Source organism: Perca flavescens, chromosome 18 (assembly GCF_004354835.1).
Source record: "Perca flavescens isolate YP-PL-M2 chromosome 18, PFLA_1.0, whole genome shotgun sequence".
NCBI classification, from domain to species: domain Eukaryota; kingdom Metazoa; phylum Chordata; class Actinopteri; order Perciformes; family Percidae; genus Perca; species Perca flavescens.
The window spans coordinates 29,644,625-29,664,681 of NC_041348.1; the positions used below are offsets into that span (position 1 = coordinate 29,644,625).

The 20,057-nt window shown below is 42.3% G+C and overlaps 1 protein-coding gene across 1 annotated transcript in view; it reads left to right on the plus strand.

The window, feature by feature from the left end:
- The window catches only part of cd109 (CD109 molecule), a 30,964-nt gene extending 11,540 nt beyond the window's left edge, over nt 1-19,424 (plus strand). The window contains exons 16-32 of the mRNA XM_028604660.1: nt 234-291; nt 393-498; nt 1,262-1,379; nt 2,944-3,057; nt 4,634-4,852; nt 5,987-6,122; nt 6,411-6,587; nt 6,806-6,887; nt 7,590-7,818; nt 9,581-9,752; nt 11,692-11,882; nt 14,191-14,346; nt 16,325-16,390; nt 17,352-17,485; nt 17,936-18,092; nt 18,176-18,278; nt 18,804-19,424. Of these exons, the coding sequence (XP_028460461.1) occupies nt 234-291; nt 393-498; nt 1,262-1,379; nt 2,944-3,057; nt 4,634-4,852; nt 5,987-6,122; nt 6,411-6,587; nt 6,806-6,887; nt 7,590-7,818; nt 9,581-9,752; nt 11,692-11,882; nt 14,191-14,346; nt 16,325-16,390; nt 17,352-17,485; nt 17,936-18,092; nt 18,176-18,278; nt 18,804-19,006 (2,421 nt within the window). The 3' untranslated portion in view covers nt 19,007-19,424. The remainder of the gene's footprint in view (nt 1-233; nt 292-392; nt 499-1,261; nt 1,380-2,943; nt 3,058-4,633; nt 4,853-5,986; nt 6,123-6,410; nt 6,588-6,805; nt 6,888-7,589; nt 7,819-9,580; nt 9,753-11,691; nt 11,883-14,190; nt 14,347-16,324; nt 16,391-17,351; nt 17,486-17,935; nt 18,093-18,175; nt 18,279-18,803) is intronic.
- Nucleotides 19,425-20,057: the final 633 nt, after the last annotated feature.

Genomic DNA, 20,057 nt, shown 5'->3' on the forward strand with positions numbered 1-20,057 from the left:
CTGAATTAAAAACCACCGGTAGGTCAGAAAACCTATTTAAGACAAACTTTATTGGTTTTCCCATCATTGCGCAAACCCTTGGTCTTACTGTGATAATGTAGTTCATGTCAATGTCAGTTCTCTTTGTATTTAAATGGAGCGGTTGTTGAAGCTGCTGAAGCATTTAACATACTAATCTAATCTTTTTTTTCTTAATTTCTCCTGTGGTGTGAAATGTGTATTTTTTTGTGCAGACATGCGACCTTGTGGTGTTGACTGACGCCAGTTTACACATCATGAGGCCTAAATTTCGTAAGTTTTAAAAATCAACGATAATCAAACGCTTACCTTTTTCACCGTCACTGTTTTCACTATGTGATGCTAATATTATTGACCCTTCTCTTCTAAAACAGCAAGGGAGGGAATGCATCAATTGTTCCAGACAGACAGTTCCCAAATGGAGCCACGAGAGCGCTGGAACTTTCCAGAGACCTGGATATGGATGGACACCAACACAAGGTGAAGTCTCAGAAACGTAAAAAAGTAATTTACTGGGGGGGTAATGTTTTTTTATAAAAATATAAAAAATAATCAAAACTGGCCAGGGTAATGTAGTCAAAGCGTTTAAATTCTATGACAAGCAAATATTTGTTGTTAAGATGTGCATAATTCCTTAAAAAAGCAGTGTATTGTTTTGAATCTGCAGAAAGTTTTGAACAGTACAGCAGATTAATTAATTAATGATAATAATATTTTCATAAATAAAGACATTTGCATGCAGAAAAGGCACAACATGTTGCAGAAAGATTCTCCAGAATGCAGGAAATGAAGCGTTTGATGCTCAAATCCAAGGGAACAACCCAGACACCTCAGTTATAAGTTGTCCCCCCTAAAGTTGAAACTGACTTTTTTGATAGATAGGTGGAGATCTCAACCTTGTGTTTTTACAAGAGATTTGAAGAATTTCAAAAAAAGGCTACATTATCTATTTACACGATACTCTGTGAAAACATTTGGGCTTCATTGTACAGAAAGCTGAGTTTGTTCAGAACATTTTAATATTAAACAAATGGGGATCAGTTATATGCAAATACCCTTAAAGGTGAATTTAAGAAGAATCAAGAAAAAGGCCTTAAGCCGCCTACATATGATAAGCGACAAAACCGCGAGGTAGGGCACAGAGCCAGTGAAACTGGAGCAGAGGGACAGACACTTTTTTAAAATCCTATTTGTTTACCATTGTTTTATTATAAAATATGATTTTCTTATCTTTTTTTGGCAGTAATTCAAAGTTATTAGAGATACCTGTGACTGTACCAGACAGCATCACAACCTGGACAGCCACCGCCTTCGTCATATCTGAGAACCTGGGCCTGGGCGTCGTAGAGATGCCGGCAGAGGTATTAATCATCACTTGAATAACTTCCCGTAAAAAAAAAAAACATTAAAATAAAAGACGCCTTTTAAGCCTTAAAAGTAGGGATGATCCAAATCCAGATTTTTGGGATTTGGCCGAATACCGAATCCACTGGTTTAGTCTTCTGAAACCGAATACCGAATCCTACTCCCATCTTCAGTACATTAACACAGTAAACACATTAATGAAGTGTAGATGTGTAAGGCTAGCAAAGCTGGTAATGGTCGTCTGGTTAACACCAGTTTGTAGCAGTGACTGTCCTTCCTTTGCTGTACCTGAAGTTGCTGCATTTTGGCTGCTGTCTGTAGATTCCTTCGTGCACAGCTCGTATTCTTTCGGATGTTTCAGACTAAGTGTTGTAACAGCGGCCATGTTGAGTATTGTTTAGGGTCCTCGCTACCACCAGACAAATCGGCATTGCAGACTGAACATGTAGCTGGACTTGAATGGCCTTCTTTTGACTGAAAGTACTGCCAAACAACAACTTTTTCTGCTCACCAGTTCCATTTCCACTTTCTCACAGCCTGCTGCATTGAATGCTCCACCTACATAAACACCAAGTAATCAACGGCGCCGTCATTACATCAACCAGCGTAGCGCGCGTAGTGCAAGCGTAGGATTCGGTGGAAAAACATTCTAAGGTTCGGCAGAAATCCAACCCCGTCAAAAAGCCCAATACTCTGCCGAATCCTGGATTTGGTGCAACCCTACTTAAAAGACATGGAGAAACTTTCGTCAACCCAATGTTTTTCTTTTTATCATTGCTTTGAAATTTGAATCATTGTCTGATCTCCAATACTGGATGTTACTCTTCTTTTGGTTTGAAGCACTTTTTAAACCCTTTGACTTTTTGTATAACACAAACGCAACGGTGGAAGAAGTATTCAGATATTTTACTTCAGTAAAAGTACTAATACCACACTGTTAAAATACTCTGTTACAAGTAAAAGTCCTGCATTGAAAATGTCACTTAAGTAAAAGTATGTAAGTATCATCAGGAAAAAAAATGTACTAAGTATAAAAAGTACTTGATGCAGAAAAATCCCCCCATTTTAGAAAGTGGAAACGATCCAAACTGTTCTGTCAATCAACTAAGTGTTTAATCTTCTAATCATTTCAGCTGGACTTGTAGGTCTATATATTGTTGGGTAGTTTAATTTATAATAAAACATATTTTATAAACTACATACTACGTCACTAAAGCAGTCAGATGAATGTAGTGGAGTAAAAAGTACAATATTTCTCTCTAAAATGTAGCGAAGTAGAAAGTGGCATGAAAAGAAAAGACTCAAGTAAAGTACAAGTACTTTAAATTTGTACTTAAGTACAGTACTTGAGTAAATGTACTTAGTTACATTCCACCCCTGCGCAAACGCAAATGTAGTATTAGCATCATAGAGTTTGGTCTAGATCTACTCTATCTGTAAAGTGTCCTGAGGTACATTAGGTTATGATTTGAATAAATAATTTGAATATAATTGAATTGTGCATGTTCTGGTAGTTAGTTAATGAGAAAGTATAAAGGGTGCATGTAACCCCTCCTGCAGCTCACAGTGTTCCAGGATTTCTTTCTGTCCTTGAACCTGCCGGCCTTCATCATCCGAGGAGAGGAGCTGCTGCTGGAGATCCTTCTGTTCAACTACCTCCCTCAGGACCTGGAGGTCAGTCTGCTGCTCCGTACCACCCACACACTGTGATTTCACAGCAACTCTCTTAACTACTTTCAGTTTAGCAAGTCCTTTAGTAATTTTGGTTGCGAAATACAAGAGAGAGCAAACGAGCAAATGTTTGTGTGGTGTGTGTACCCGTTTTACTATATTCGTGGGGTCCAAAAACCGGGGACTACAGTATACTTGTGGGGTCTGCACAGCCTCGTGGGGACCAAAATGCTGGTCCCCACGAGTTTAAAGGGCTGTTTGAGGGTTAAGACTTGGTTTTAGGATTAGGGTTAGAATTAGGTTATGGTTAGGGTGAGGGTAAGGGTTAAGGTTAGGCATTTAGTTGTGATGGTTAAGGTTAGGGTAAGGGGCTAGGGAATGCATTATGTCAATGACAAGTCCCCACAAAGATAGTAATACAGACGTGTGTGTGTGTGTGTGTGTGTGTGTGTGTGTGTGTGTGTGTGTGTGTGTGTGTGTGTGTGTGTGTGTGCGCGCCTGCGTGTGTGTGGGTCACTGCCATCCAGTCTTTTAAAAATCACGATGGAATCAACTTTTAGATATCTGCAATTCAAGTTCTTCTCACTAGGAGGGAACTCCAATTTCAAATATCTACAATCCATCATCATCATTTTAGTTTCAGATATCCATAATGTAATTTTGAATATCTAAAATACATTTTGAGTAGTACAAATGTATCAAGTACAGAAGTACAGATATCAACAATTGGCATTATGACTAGGAAAGAAATGCAATTTCATATATCCACAAATGTCTTGTGTATATCTGTTTTTTTATTTTGGATATCTGAAATGGGAGTTGTCCCTAATAAGAATTCTATTGCAGATATCTAAAATGCTGATTCTGGATAGAAAGAATGACATTGTCGATATCTGAAATGTTCTTTGTGACTTTAGGAAGAAAATACCCAGTCTAGCTATTGAATTTTAAAACGGCCACTTCAACTTTTGAAGTATTTCAATTTTGACTAGTAGGCTACAATTCAAAGTTGTAGATATCTTAAAAACTATTTTACTAGTAAGAATGTTATTGTTTAATTACATTCTGACTAGTGAGAATATATAATATATATTTGAAGAGAAATGCTGTTATTCATTTCTTAAATGTAATTATAAATAGGAGTGTGGTTTGATTAAATGTTAAAATGGCTTGCCATAATCACTCGGAGTATGACCGTGGGATATATATTTCCCTCTGCACCAACAGTAGAATACAGCAGGTGTTGGATTACAAGTGACGGTTCACAGGGTTAGGGTTAATATAGCCAGGTTGTTATAATCTAATGTGGCATCAGTGGTTTTAACATCTTATACGACTCTGCTGTCACGCTGACACAATAAAGACATGACCTAGTTTCTCTTTAATCTGCAAATCCTAAAAGCTACAAAAGCTACATAAGAAGGGCTCATTGACTCGTGAGAGTTGCTGGAATTTGTGTTTCAATTTGATATTTGGTTACAAAAAACATGCTTCTTGTGTTTCCTCCTACCCTCTTTGTATCTCCAGCCCTCTGTTTAATGTGATCCGGGCGGGTTCTCGTTCTGCTCTCTGTTGTCAGGTCACGGTGATTGTTGCCGAGAGCGACACCTTTGAGTTTGTGGTCCCGGACGTTGAGGGGCTGTCCATGGCCAGTGTTCGCCACGTGTCTGTGGGGAATCAGAGCGGAGCGTCTGTCCTCGTTCCCATCAAGCCGCTAGTCCTCGGGGAGATCCCCGTCTCGGTGAAAGCCCAATCGGCCGCGGCGTCCGACTTGGTCCGCAGGACGGTGCTCGTCAAGGTGACAATCATACCGGGGAAGTCATATCATTTAGTGCAGTGGTTCTCAAACTTTTTTCAATAATGTACCCCATTTGAATTGTGTTTTTAAGCCAAGTACCCCCTGACCAGCAACTGATTTACCAAACAACAGCCATGTAACTGAAAAACATTTAAATACCGATGAAAAAAGGCAACAAAAACTTTAAAAAAACTTGGAAAAAGTCAGTAGAAAGAAGGAAGTAAGGCAAGAATAGGTGGTAAATAGTCTCAAAAACTTCGTAAAAAGTGACAGTAGAAAGAAGGAACACAAACTTGGAAAAGGTGGAATTGTTTTTTGAAAAAAGCGACAAAAAAATTTCAACAAACTTGGAGAATAAAAGAAGACAGTAGAAAAAGGGATGGAAGGAAGGCAAGAACAGGTTGAAAATGGTGACAAAAAGCTACAGAACATTTTAAATGACTAACTTAAAAAATAGCGCTCACGTACACCCTGCAGTCCTCCAAAGTACCCCTTGTAACCCCATTTAAGAAACACTGAATTAGAGAAATTTAAGTATTTGGTGGTATAACAGTAAATAGACAACATACTAAGCAAAGTAGTACACATTCATTTTTTAAACCAATCCTAAAGGTAGAACTTTATTTTTCCTGAGGGGAAAATATGGTGAAGCAGTATTCAAATATAAAAAGAAAACAATCAAATATTATCAATAAGGTGCAAAATATACAATGCCAAAAAGGAAACAGTTAACGGGGAGGATTATAAAATAATGCAAACATTTAAGAAAAGTCAGATTATTTTGTGTAGCAGTAATATGTTTCCTCTTCTTCTTTCCTAACCTGTTAATTAATCATCAAAACAAAGGGGGCACAGGCCACATTTGGCCCCGCAGCCCCCAAATTGGGCAGCCTTGATCAAGAGACTCCCTCAGACTTACTGGGGCATAGTGAAGTATGGAGTCAGAGGATCAGCGTCAACAGAACATCATCGGCAGTGCGTGTAGAAGCCGTCATATTGTGCTTATACGAGCGTCTGTGCTGCAGCGTTCATCTGCTGCGCCACTGTAACCCCCCCAAAAAAAACTTTCCCAGAAAAATGACTCACCACGTTTTGTTTGTGTGTTAATTTCTCACCGCTGTTGATTGTCTGCAGGCCGAAGGACTCGAGCAGTCGTTCTCCGCCTCGCTGCTGTTTGAGCATCCATCGGGGTTTTCCAGTCAAAACGTCACGTTCACCTTCCCAGCAGATGTCGTGGAGGGCAGCGAGAGAGCTTCGGTGACGGTTGTCGGTATGTAAACACCCCCCTGAAAAAACGTTGAGTCACAATCTTACGGGAAACACACTCAGACTCAGATCCCCTGATGTCCGATGCCTGTAAAACATCCCAACAGTCGATTCCTAACTAAGTTGGGCAAAGCATCTCCCCAGAATCCAAATATTTGTCCCTAATCTGCTGCGACGGTGAAAACATCTTCTTATTCACTGCCTGATGTGATGTTTGGGACGGCTCAGTACACACTTTCCCTTCTCCCTCATCATGTCTTGTCTGGTTTTTCTGGTTTCCATGGGGATGAAGGTGACATCCTGGGCCCGTCCATCAGCGGCCTGGGCTCTCTGATCCAGATGCCCTACGGCTGCGGGGAGCAGAACATGATCAACTTTGCACCAAACATCTACGTTCTGCAGTATCTGAGCGCTGTGGGACAGGCGGACACAGAAACAAAAGAAAGAGCCACAGGCTACATGATGAACGGTAAACGGAGGACATTAAGTCACATGTCACATTAACATGTTCATAGGCAGGGGCGATGTGGGATGGCACAGGTAATCATCATAGAAAATTTGAAATTAGAATTTGTCTCATTGTCTGTCATTTTTATTTGACTTCCGTATCCATGTCAGGAACTTTTGTGCACATGCTTTGCAGATAGACCTGACCGCTGTCTGTATAATCTTTGATGTTCTCGCCAGGTTATGAGCGAGAGCTGTCCTTTCAGAGAGCAGACGGCTCCTTCAGTGCCTTCGGAGACCAGGACTCATCTGGAAGCACCTGGTGAGTTACGGGGCATTCCCACCAAAAACAAAGCGATCCGGCGATTTTCCGAAGGGTTGTGCGTGGCGTGGGGGAGTGTCAATGAAACGGCCCATTCGTGTGACGTCCTGTTGTGTTCTTAAACCCCCCCAACAAAGCACAAATAGACTTTATACTTCACAGTTACAGTTTTCTGCCAGATTGTTTACAGATTTCAACGTTTCCGACCGCACTTGAAGGCAGCTTCATTTTACAGGGGAGAGAGAAAGAAACATGGCGAGTGATTTGTTGTTACAGGAAACATTCAGCTATCACACAAACTCCCGGGCAGGTCAGTGCCTGTGTTTGGTGTTCTAAAACTGTTCTTGTGGCAGCGATAGAGGCAGTGATGTTTCCTGTTTCCTGTATGGGACTCTGACACCACCTCAAACCAGAGCTCAAAACACACCGACAAGTCTGATCTCTGGTTACATGATTGGCCACCGCAGCGCGACCTGTGGTTGCGTTTCTCCAAATGTTCCGTCGGTCTCAACTTTTCACTTCTTTTTGAGTGCCCTCCATGGGTCACCCCCCGCCGCAGTCTAAACACACTACCCCCATTCAGAATGAATGGAGAGAAGTGCGTTTTTGCCGGACGTCCGACACGGCCTTATAGAGTAGTTCATTCTGTACATGCAGAACATGACTCCCCTTCAGAAACACTGACAAAAGAAATCTCTGCAGGCTTTCTGCGTTCGTGCTGAGGTGTTTCCTGCAGGCGCGGCCGTTCATCAGCATCGACGACCAAGTGCTGCAGGGAGCGGCGGCCTGGTTAGGAGACCGGCAGGAGGCTGACGGGAGATACGTGGAGCCTGGTCGCGTCATCCACACCGAGCTTCAGGGAGGCCTGGACGGCCCCGTCTCCCTCACAGCCTACGTCCTCATCGCCCTGCTGGAAGACAGCAACATCAGGGTGAGAGCAAGCCGCAACTTCCGGATCTGAAAAGTGAAGCCAATGAGGAATCTCCTTAAACATTCGTTCTCTCTAATTTCCAGCAGGGGGCAACTCCACTGTCTCCAAAAAGAAGTCTGTTTCTGTAGAAGTCTATGAGAAAATGAGCCTACTTCCATAATGAGTTTATGGTCTCAATTGTTAGTTTAAAGGTTTCTTCGACACAGCATGATGTTTATTTGGTAAATGATGGTCATATTTATTTTAATACAGACGATAAAGGAAGGGGATGCTTTAGGACCTGTCAATCAAGACAGACGCTTAGCGATGCTAACCGTGCTAACGCGGTGGACATTAAAATCAAGGGGTCCTGTTAGCATTCCACTGACCGCCATTTTTCTTTTATGTCACTTGACAGCGAATAACTTCACATCTGAAGCGTTTAAAGACTCTATTTGTCCGTTGTTTATTTCTAAAGAAACACGACAATGTCTAAAAGGCTCCATTACCTTGTACCTCATGTTATGGCTCCGTAGCAGACGTTTTTGTAAAAATAAGCTAACGATTGTGTCATAACCACGAGACTGTCGCACAGTAGAGGAATTACCGTGTAGTACAGGAGAAGCTCACAGGCAGTTTCGACTTACATTAGCTGTTTAGTTTTAATTACTAATGTTAACTAGCATGTTAGTTAGCAATAATTAGCCTGTGCCTATGTTATATCCTTACACATACCTACACTCTCCGTCTCTGTAAGATTGGGAATGATTGAGATTTCTCTCGGCACAGCTATCAGAAGACTTCCAACTTTCAGACACGTTGCTCACGTCACATCTACGTTGTCTCTGTCAGTTGGAGGCTGCGCAGTAAAGCAAGAGATCACCGGAAAAGTGCTTCTAATATCCTTCACTGGTCTCCGTCCAGAGCAACGGGGTCTATTGGTCCATTATATTTATGTCAATGGTTAAAATAGACCTTGACTTGTTTTTGGCTGCTGTCCGTGTTTTCATCTCAAACTCTGATCCTCTCACTGTGTGTTTTCAATTCATCAAAGATTTGGTTGCTTAAAAATGTCTTGATCAACGTTGTCAACCAAGCTGCTAGCTAGCGCTAGCGTTAGCTGGTAACGTCAGGGAAAGTTTACCTTTTATCAATCAGCTCTGTGTATTGCCATACATGCTGACAAACTGAACCTGGAGGTCTGTCTCCACCCGGCAGTAAATCTCCGCTGCATGACTCGCGTCAGAAGGGTTGAAATTCGGCAATTTCCCCTCTTTAGCGTTTGGCTTAGCGCAGCGCCATTGAAGCCATAGAGACACTGGCTTATCCAAATATAGTCACTTCTGACACAAAATGAAAAGTTTCAAACGTAATCTTAATACATCCATGGATTCAAAACAGCAGTCCACAAACCAATGGGTGACATACTTTCTACAGTATAGGGGTGAGTGAGAATTCATAAATCTCTAAATTAAAAACAAAAAATTGCTTAGCGCAGCGCCATTGAAACCATACACAACACTGCCTTAGACGCGTTGTCCTCCCCAGTACCGCTCTTTTTGTATATAATAATAAATATGGTCAATTCTGGCTCCAAAGTACCAAGATGGGAACCGCAAAAACAAACTACTGACTTAAAAATGGCAGTCCACAAACCATTGGGTGACGTCGCCGATGCTACTTCCATTATGTTTACAGTCTATAGGTGAGAGTCAATAAATCTCTAAGTTCATGCTTCATCTCGCTGCGTCTGTGTGAGACGCTGTCCCCCCCCCCCTGTCAGGTTAAGTACAGCAGCCAGGTGTCTGCAGCCCTGATGTTCCTGGAGACACGTCTGGCTCTTGGGGTGTCCAGTAACTACAGCCTCAGCCTGCTCACCTACGCTCTGGCTCTGTCCGGCAGCTCCAACGTCGACGCCGCACTCAGCCAGCTGATTGGACGAGCTGAGATGAGAGGTGGATGGCAACTGTGTGTGTGTGTGTGTGTGTGTGTGAACTGAAAAGATTTCTGAAATTAATTGTAATGTCCTTAAACGTACAATATGTAACTTTCTGCCGCTAGGGGTCTCTCAACCAAAACAATGGACGGTAAAACTGGACTTTTGATGACGTTGTGAAGTTGCGTGGAATTATGGGAGTTTTTAGTGTTAAACACCTTCGCTGCCGGTTAGAATGCATCAGTTCACGGACGAGTTTACCCATTCAAGTTTATTCACGTTACGTTTATTCATGTTATTCTAATAAAATAGCTGCAGTTTCTCCAACATAATTACGTTTTTCTTGATTAGATTTTTATTTGTAGCTGACCAGTTAGCTAGTGAGCCAGCAAGCTAACAGTAGCCAGCAGCTAAAGCACAAAATATTTCACATATCAATGTCACCTTTTGGATGGTTTCAACACTTGGGCGGACAGGGTTTGTTGTAACGCTAGCTAGCTACTAAACGAGGCTGAGAGACGGGTGTGAGTGGGGATTGTCGGGAAATCTCCGCGATAGCGAGCCAGGACGTTCGATGCCTGTTGTGCAGCAGCAGAACATCTCCCAGCTGCCCGGAATTATCTCCCCTTCACTTTTCAGTAATCTTAACTTTTCGTTTTGGTGCTTAATACACCTTTTGTCGGGTTAATTTAGCTAACCGTAAAGACAGCTAAACGCGAAGGGGGGAGAAATTCGGCAGGGAGGAGATTTTCGGCACATACACCGGTAGCGCTACGGAGATGTAGCTAGCTACCGCTATGGATGGCCGCTGTTGTGACTCGGTGCTGGGTCTGATATAGTCTGTTTCCCGACGTTTAATTAAACTGCCGTTAGCGTCGTAAGCACCATGCACTGGAGATAAGTTCTGGCCGGGGGTTGCTGTAATGAAAGTAGCTGGCTGATAGCTGACTGGGGGCTAACGGTAACTAGCTAGCTATATGTCCCAGGGCTGTTGTCAGCTGTCATCCCGACTGAGTCTCTCTGCGCCGGGAGAGTGAGGCAGACAGACCGGGGTGTGCTACTTTGGCTAATTTAGCATTAGATTAATCGTCTGTGTATCTATACAGCTAACGTTAACGTTACTAGTGAAGTTATTCGTGGGTTAGCTCAGTCCTGTTGGCTGTGGTCGAAACAGTCATACTAAAAATAACTATTAGTGTGTTGAACGATGTTGTAACCTCAATTTTACCCACAAAGCTTTAGCATCAACGTTAGCACATTGTAGTAACATCAAGCTGGTATCGATATTGAACTTTCAAAATAGATAAGGTCTCTGTTGTATTACTGTGATAAAAAGTGGGATGTAATTAATCACAAAATGATGCTGTATGGCAAAAAAAAAGCAGTATTACGGTTACAAGTATTTTTTTCTGTGACATTGTATGATTTACAATTACTCCTGAACGTATCATCTTGGTGCCAGTGTTCTGACGGAAGTTAGAGTAACTGGAGGGTGAAAGGTTATATGACGCCACTGATGGGCAACTAAAGGAAACGTGCCGTGTCTGAAAATAAAATAACAGATTTCTCTGGGTTTGACATTTGGTGGAAACATTTGGGATAGTGTAAGAACACAACTCATAAAATATATAACATAGGTATGGTCATTTTTAGACATTTTAAAGCAGAAATGTTACATATTGTACCTTTAAAGGAGAAATCCGGCGCAAAATTAGCTTGTGGTTTCTCCCCCCGGAAATCCCCAATTAATACTTAATAAAAATTATTCTAACCTATTACACAATACACCATCATTTATTTGTTGGTTATGTCTTGTGTCATTAGTCTGAATCTGCAAAGTAACCTAAGTTACTGAATTAATGTAGTGGAGTAAAAACAACAATTATTCTCAATTATCACTCTTTTATTATATTCCATTAAATCATGTGTATAAATGACGCATGTATCTCTGCGAGTAGATGGCGTGCCGATGTGGTCTTCCCCAGACGGCAGCCTGTCGTCGTCGTGGCAGCCGCGCTCCGCAGACATTGAGATGGTGTCGTACCTGCTGCTCGCCCAACACAAACTGGGCCACGTCACGCAGGCTCTCAGCCTCATGAAGTGGCTCAGCCAACAGCGGAACCCCAACGGAGGATTCGGGAGCACTCAGGTGACATACTGAAATTCAGAAAAGACCATAAACCTACAATGAATGTATCCACTAACAAAGTATTATGTGTGTATTACACTAAACCCATCAATGAGCCACACTTGTTGTCAGGTTCTTTCCTCACCATGTACACACACAAACTGTAGTTCATTTTAACTCAATACCACATTGGGATAAAATGATTTAATCGTGCAGCGCATCTAGACTTTCCAAATGTTATCGGACCGGATTAATCAAATTCTGATTGATGACTGTCATTTTGCTGGGGTTGTGACACTCAAAAAAATGTATGCACTGATTTACAGACGTCTCTTTCGCCATGTTAGTTAATGCACCAAAAAAAGTACTTTTGGGCCTCATGGCATCACATGACGGACACAGGAGTTGTAATTCCACTGTTTGGATACTATGTTCAGTTGTTCAAATTCAAAGCCCGGCGCACTTCCTGGGGACATGCTTTTCTAATGAACCATTCGTACATATAGCTATGAAAAGCAAGGCACTGTAATTCGTATTTGTATTCCATGTATTTATGACTGTTTGCACCACATTGACAGCTTCTATATAAGAGCGTGAAGATCTGCGTAGGGAGGAGGTCGTGGTGGGTCATAAAACACAGGGCTTTCAAGTCGGGGAGTGGAATTTGCGTCCTGGAAGAAGAGTAGTGTTTTAATCCAAACCACAATCTTTTTTTCAAATCTTAAAGTGATGGTTCGGAGTAATTTACCCTAGGGACCTTTGCACCATGACCTCGAGCCAAACACCCACCCAGAAGCTTTTTTCACCTGGGTCTAACATTAGGCGGGTTAGCGTAGAGTAGCGTTAGCCGCTGAATAGCTTAGCGCAGGGGCTAATGGACCCACGTTTGTATCTCGTAAATGACCCCACTAATAATGGCCGAAATGATACCAAAGGTCTACACTAGTACATATAGGTTATGTACTCATAAAACGATGGATTGGAAAGTTTGTAAGTACACCAGAAGTTTATGTAAATAACACTTGCCTGCTGGCTTCTGCTCTCTGTTGTTGTTGTTGCTGCTGTGAGACGAGTGCTTAGGGACGTCTACAAATTACAACACCGAAAAGAGATGCAACAAAAATATTTTTTAATTTAACTTATTTTTTAAAGTAAGTGCTGTAATATAACTAGCAGGAGACAAGTAATAACCGAGGTAAGTTTGGAGACATTACCTTATTTAATCATTAAATTAATAAATATTTTTGTTGTATCTCTTTTCGGTGTAGTAATTTGTAGACAGCCCTAAGCACTCGTCTTACTGCAGGTAGCAGCAGGAGCAGCAACAGAGAGCAGAAGAGAGCAGGCAAGTGTTCATAAACGTGTTCATAAATTTCTGGTGTACTTACAAACTTTCCAATCCATCGTTTTATGAGTACATAACCTATATGTACTAGTGTAGACCTTTGGTATCATTTCGGGCATTAATTAGTGGGGTAACTTACAAGATACAAACGTGGGTCCATTAGCCCCTGCGCTAAGCTATTCAGCGGCTAACGCTACTCTACGCTAACTCGCCCAATGTTTGACCCAGGTGAAAAAAGCTTCTGGGAGGGTGTTTGGCTCGAAGTCATGGTGCAAAGGACCCTAGGGTGAAATTACTCCGAACCATCACTTTAATTAGTCGTTTTGGTGGCTAAACTTAACTGTCTTTGCTGCATGATACTCACCTTTTGTCAGCTAAATCTAACTGTAAAGAACGCTAAACTTAACTGTCATGTGACCGGCCGGCAGTCGCCTAATTTCGTAGGAGATCATCCAAAGAATGTGCATCACCTTTGGTACAATATCACACGAACCCGTTCATGAGAATGAGTTGCTGGGGGAGAAACCAAATTTCTCTTCTGGGTCTCGGACTGTACATGTTTACAAAACCCCGCTCTAAAGGATTTAAGGCTCAGTCTAAAGCTGACAACAATCATAAAGTACATTCATGCAAGAAGAGAAATTCCCTTCTGCGTCACATCAGCAGGAGTCTGTGGTTTGTGTCACATCAGAAGGAGACTGTGGCCATCTGGGCACAAACATGCATGACAAGGAAACAAAAAAGATCCAAATACTGCGTCAGTGGCTCCAAATACAGTACATTGAATACAGCTTTTTCTCAGGCTTTGTCAGCCTAACATGACTCTATTTGTCTACAAAAACAGATGCACGGACAGACATGAACACGCTCGCACACAGCTGTAAACGGGACGTCAGCGGTGACTATCAAGTCTATCAGCGACTGGACTGTAACAGAATATTCCGGAGCGGATGTATGACTCTGACTCTTGTTTTCCTCTCTTAGGACACGGTCGTGGCTCTGCAGGCCTTGTCCACGTTTGCAGCTCGCGGCGGCTCTCATGACTTTAACCTCTCCGTCAGAGTGAACACCGACCCTTTGACCACTGTCGCCTCCTTCCACATCGTCCAGGACAACTACCTGCTGCACCAGAGCCAACGGGTACACAGAGACATGTCACATTCATCAGAAACAAAAGCTGATTCGAAGACGATCTGTTTGCAGTAATGATTCAGCATCTGTTGATGATCAGAAACTTTGAAGAACCAATGAGAACTCAGGTCACACAGAGGAGACATAGATGTGTTAAAGAGCCCCTGTTATACTCCTTTTCAGCATCATATTTGTACTCCTAGAATAGGTTTACATGCTTTGAAGTTCAAAAAACGTTTCTCATACGGCCCATTGCTGCAGCTCCGCTGCCTGAAACACTGTGTTGGAAACTGTTCCCTCATTCACTCACTATTCCCTATATAGTGTTTATTAAATAGGGAACTATATAGAGAACTGCAAACGAGATTTCGGACACTCACTGAAAATATCGTTGCGTCAGTAGATGCGCTGGTGTGTGACGGAGGCGGGCGCGCCCAGCATCATGTAAACAAACTGAAACAAAAATACTTCTAACGTGTCCCTGAAACAAAGCGAGCACTCAGGAGGATAGTAAAAGGTTGTATATTAAATATGTTGCATGTTACATGTCCACTGTTCAGAAACCAAAGCCCGCTCCATTTTTTCTTTTCAGTTTTCGTGGGTCGTTCTGCTTCTTCTTCTCCTCTGGGGAAACACGACCGCGTTGCACTGTGGTATATGGGAGATAAAATGTAGGGTACATGATTGGTTCACTCAAATTAGCAGTGCATTGTGGGTATTTTATAGTGGACTATATAGTGATTGAAATTAACCGCGGAGAATTCAAACACCACTACAAAATTTCCGTGATGGGGAATGGTTTCGAACAAAGCTACAGTCTGAGCTCTTGGCCCGCCTTCCTAAAAAGCCCAGTCTGCTCTGATTGGTCAGCAGGCCCACTATTTTGTGATTGGTCAACCAAATTCCAACAAGCCACTGGGCGGGCTGTGCTTGCTCAGGCAGCACCAAGGGGCAGCACATATGAAAAACTGGGCTGGCTTTCTCCATCAATCAATGGGAATGGGGCAGGAACGGACAGGAATGTGGGCGAGTCGTTTCAGGCAGTTGAGAAAAAGAGCTGTCTGTGGGAGAGAAAGCTCCATTTGGAGTGAAATGTGTTTTTTTTGTACTTTATACATCTATTACATGCACAAACTATCACACTAAAAGTGAAAAAAAGCATTATAGGGGCACTTTAAGATGAAACATTGTTAGTTTCAATATCAAAGAACTTTGTGATCAGCTGTTCATCAGCAGTGGAGCTGAATCTGTTAAACTGCTCATATTATGCTTTTCACCTTTCCTTTATTGTGTTATATATCTTTTTTGTGCACATTATAGGTTTACAAAGTGAAAAAGCCCAAAGTCCCCCCCCCAAAGGGACTTACCATCTCCAACAGAAAACACTGTTCACAAACTGCTCTATTGTAGTCCAGCCTTTACTTCAGAGACAGACGTGGTCACTTTGTAATACACGTTATAATGCTCGCCTAGCTGCTAGCATGGCACGCCCTCATACTCTGCTTCTGACTGGCTAGTAGTCCTTACCTAGGTACTGTCAAGGCACGCCCTCATACTCTGCTTCTGACTGGCTAGTAGTCCTTACCTAGCTACTGTCAGGGCACACCCTCATACTCTGCTTCTGACTGGCTAGTAGTCCTTACCTAGCTACCGAGCATGTGCGACTCCCAACAAAGATGGAACAGAAGTGAGATGTCTCACTCTGTAGCTAAAACAGAACTCAACAACAACAAAAATATGGTATTTTTGGAAAATTAAACCATGTAAACCTATTCTGATATAACCTGTTAATACAATTGTGAACCTGACAATGAGCATAATATGAGCACTTTGAACTGTCCTTATTTAAACATAACAAGGTCATTAAAATCAGTCAAACTTTCCACCCCTGCGTGATGTCATTTCACTTCATGTTGGAGCAGAAAACCAAACCCAAACTGATCTGCAGGTAGAACAGTGTAATCTGTGGTATGTTGATCCCTTTCAGATTGAACCAGAGGAGGAGCTGAACCTGATGGTGTCTGCAGAAGGTCGTGGACTCGCCCTGTTTCAGGTACCACCACAGAATCAACAAAACAAACTTTATTCTTAATTGTCACATAAACAGCGGGGCTTCGAGTTGTCCACTCCTCATTTGCAAAAAGTTGAGGTTTAGGCTAATCAGGGGCGCCGCGTTGTTTTGGTGGAACATGTGTACGTTCAAAAGTTGTTTTAGTCGTGTAACAGAAAACTCCGACAGATAGTCTAGCTAGCTGTCTGGATTTACCCTGCAGAGATCTGAGGAGCAGTTAACCATAGTTAGATAGAGGTTAGAACACTAACACAAAGAAAGAGGAAGGTATAGACTCATACAGTACCCTAAGTTACAGTCCTTACAGTCTCATTCAGTAGCCTGGTGCGCGGTGACCTCGTGACCTACCGACCATGTAGCAACATTCACTTCTCTAACATTTAACTTAACATAACCACCAAGATAACATGACGTGTATTGTTACGTGATGTACTTCCCCATTGATAATGTGGGAATTGCCATGAACACAATCATCTAAGATGCACCAGAAACAAGGCTTGGTTTATAACTCAAACTTGCCGAGAACCAAGACACTGCTTGATATTATTAGACTCGAGCGGTTGCACGGTTACATTCGATCTCGTTCAGTAGCCTGGTGCGCGGCCTCCTCAGGTAGCCCATTTCCTGATTGATTCTACCACCACCACTCCAGTGGAGGCGCTAATGAGCTAGATTACTACACACACAGTAGCAGAAGAATACCAGCTACACACAACGGCACGAATGAGGTAAAAAAAAAAACACGAGTGAGTCGGTTCATTGGCGTATGGCACTCGATTCTCCCGGTTCAGTGGCACGACTCGGGTTAGTTAACCGGCTCTTCGGTCAGTTCGTCAACACTACAGCACAGCAACTCAGAGATTATCAAAGGGGTTTAAGATGCTCAGTCCTGAAAACCATCTGATTTTTCCTTCCCGTGAACGCACCTCTTCCTCCGCCTCAGCTGAACGTGTTTTACAACATCAGGAACGAGGGGCTGGCGAGGAGGCGGCGAGACGCCGGCGAGCACGAGGCTTTTGATCTGGACGTTGAGCTGTTTGACACGGAGATGGTCTCGCATCTGTACATCTGCAGCCGGTGAGCAGGTTTCTCTCTCTCTCTCTCTCCACATTACATAACCTAACAATAGCATAACAATCAACAGCACGCGGTGGGATATCTGTCAAACTTTTCATTACGCTGCTTTACAAAACAATAATGAGAACACCAGATGGGATTCTGAGAACAAGATTACACGGTGAAAACAGTTAGTGTGTAAACATCCATTCACTGAGAAACAAAGTACTTACATTGATATGCTGATATGAAAGAATTCACTTCATGATGTATTTGCTTTTTACTCTTGTCTTTTATAGTCTTTTTTTGTTTCATTGATTTTTAAGCTTTCAGGATGCATCATTACTAGTGCTGAAGAATATATGGTTTTTTTTGTCGTTATCGCAATATCAACTGGCACAATAATAGCACTTTAAATGTTCCCTATGTTTTTGAACTGATGGAATTTGGTTGTGTAACGTTGTCCTGCAGTCTGTCAGAGGATGTGGGTCTGGCGGCGACGGGCATGGCCATCATGGAGGTGGGTCTGCTGAGCGGCTTCAGCCTGCTGCAGGACGGCGTCCCCATCGACCACGTCATCAAGAAAGTGGAGACGGTGCCGGGGAAAGTCATCCTGTACCTGGACTCTGTAAGCTCGGCTGAAAACACCCCGGACCACAGGCGCTCGGTCTGACTCGGGTCAAAGACTAAAACGTGTGAATGTGTCTCCAGGTGACGACGGAGGAGATGTGTGTGCGGATTCCGCTGGTCGTGGAGTTTAAAGTCGCCAAAGTCCAGTGGGCCAGTGTTGTCATCTATGATTATTATGAACCAAGTAAGAAGTTTCACAATCATCTCCATTTGTACTTTTTATACGGTTTGATATACTACTACTACTACACACACACACACACACACACACACACACACACACACACACACACACACACACACACTACTACCACTTGTTGTCTAATGCTAAGCTAAATGTAGCTACACAATCACAAACACAGCCTCCTCCGGTCGAAAATTAGGTTCAAGTTTTCATTTATTCATTTACTTATGTGTAATAACAATAAAAGAAGAATAAGAATAAGAATTTTAATACATTAAAAACACAGCTTAACATTTTTTCTTTTTCTTATATTCTTTGTTTTCCAGCTTTCATTGCTTTTATCTCACACTTTTTTTTTGAAGATTATGTTTTGAGCATTTAGTTTAAGAGTCAGTCGGGGTCCAGGGCCTTGTTGGTGAGGCTGACTGCAGAGTTTTGGCAGTTTTGGTCCTGGTCCTGATTACACTTGATGATGTTGAACCTTTGACCTCTGACCTGTCCCCCCCCCCCACCTCTCTGTGTCAGGACGGAGGACGGTGAGGACGTACACGTCGGACTGGAGGAGCGAGATGTCCTCCTGCTCCTTCTGTGGCGGCGACTGTAGTCAGTGCGGACACGACGACTATTATGACACAAGCGTGATGTCACACGGCAGCCAGAACGTCCCAATGCGGGGGTTAACCCCGGCTCTGCTCCTCCTCCTCCTCCTCCTCCTCACCATCATGTAAATAAGTCCAACAGATGTTCAGCGTTTGCAGATGTATAATGTTTACATACATTGTGTGACATGTTTTTTTCAATGCATTTGTTTTAGACGTATATCATTGTGTTATAACTTGAATGATTCACTGTGCATTTGAACACAGCCGCTAAATACTGCTGAGCTCAATGTTTTTGTCTCATGGGAACATTTATTATTGGTACACACATGCATATCCGGGTAGATTCTCCTACACGAATACTCTTTTATCATATGTGACCTTCTGGTTTCACTGTTTACTCTGCCTGCCACCTTGCATTCATTAAAATATGATTTATGTTTGTAAGTGCACAACGATATATTAAGAGATTTATAAAAGTTATTGGACACTTTAAGTTAATACAGTGTAGATTTCTGCCACAGATTAAATGGGACTGTTAAATTTGTATATCCAAGATTTTCTTTTAAGTTTCTTCTTTTGTTACGTCTTTTTTTTGTGTCTTCTGCCACGTTTTAGGAAAAAAAAAAAAGACAAAAAAATGACATTGGTTTAACTTTTGCTGCAACAACATTCAGAAATGCACTGTGCTGGCCAATCAAATACTGTACGTGCAAGCACACACTCCTGGTAGAGCAGTCTGCAATGTGAAAGAGGGAAATCCAGAGTTGTAAAATCGTGTCTTGTAGTTTGAGAAACTCTTCGTCAGAGTTTAGGTGTCTGTTAACCTTCCAACTGAAGATGGTCCGATACCATGTGTATTGCTATCCCTGTATGGATGTGGTATGATTTCCATCTTTGTTGTTCGGCCAGGCTCAGGATAAACCCAAACACATACAATGATGCTGTAGAACTTTATTTTATTCTCCAGTTTGACAGTCACTCATAACTGAAAAAGAACATCAATAAACTGCTTTAAAGTAGATTTTCTTCGGGGCTAAATTACGTGCTATCGGATCGGTGCATAAACTCCAGTACTTTCCGATAACGATACCAACATTTTAGGCTGTATCGGAAGCTTTTCTGATACTGGTATCGCTATCGGAACATCTTTACTTCAAACTCATAAATCTAATAATTA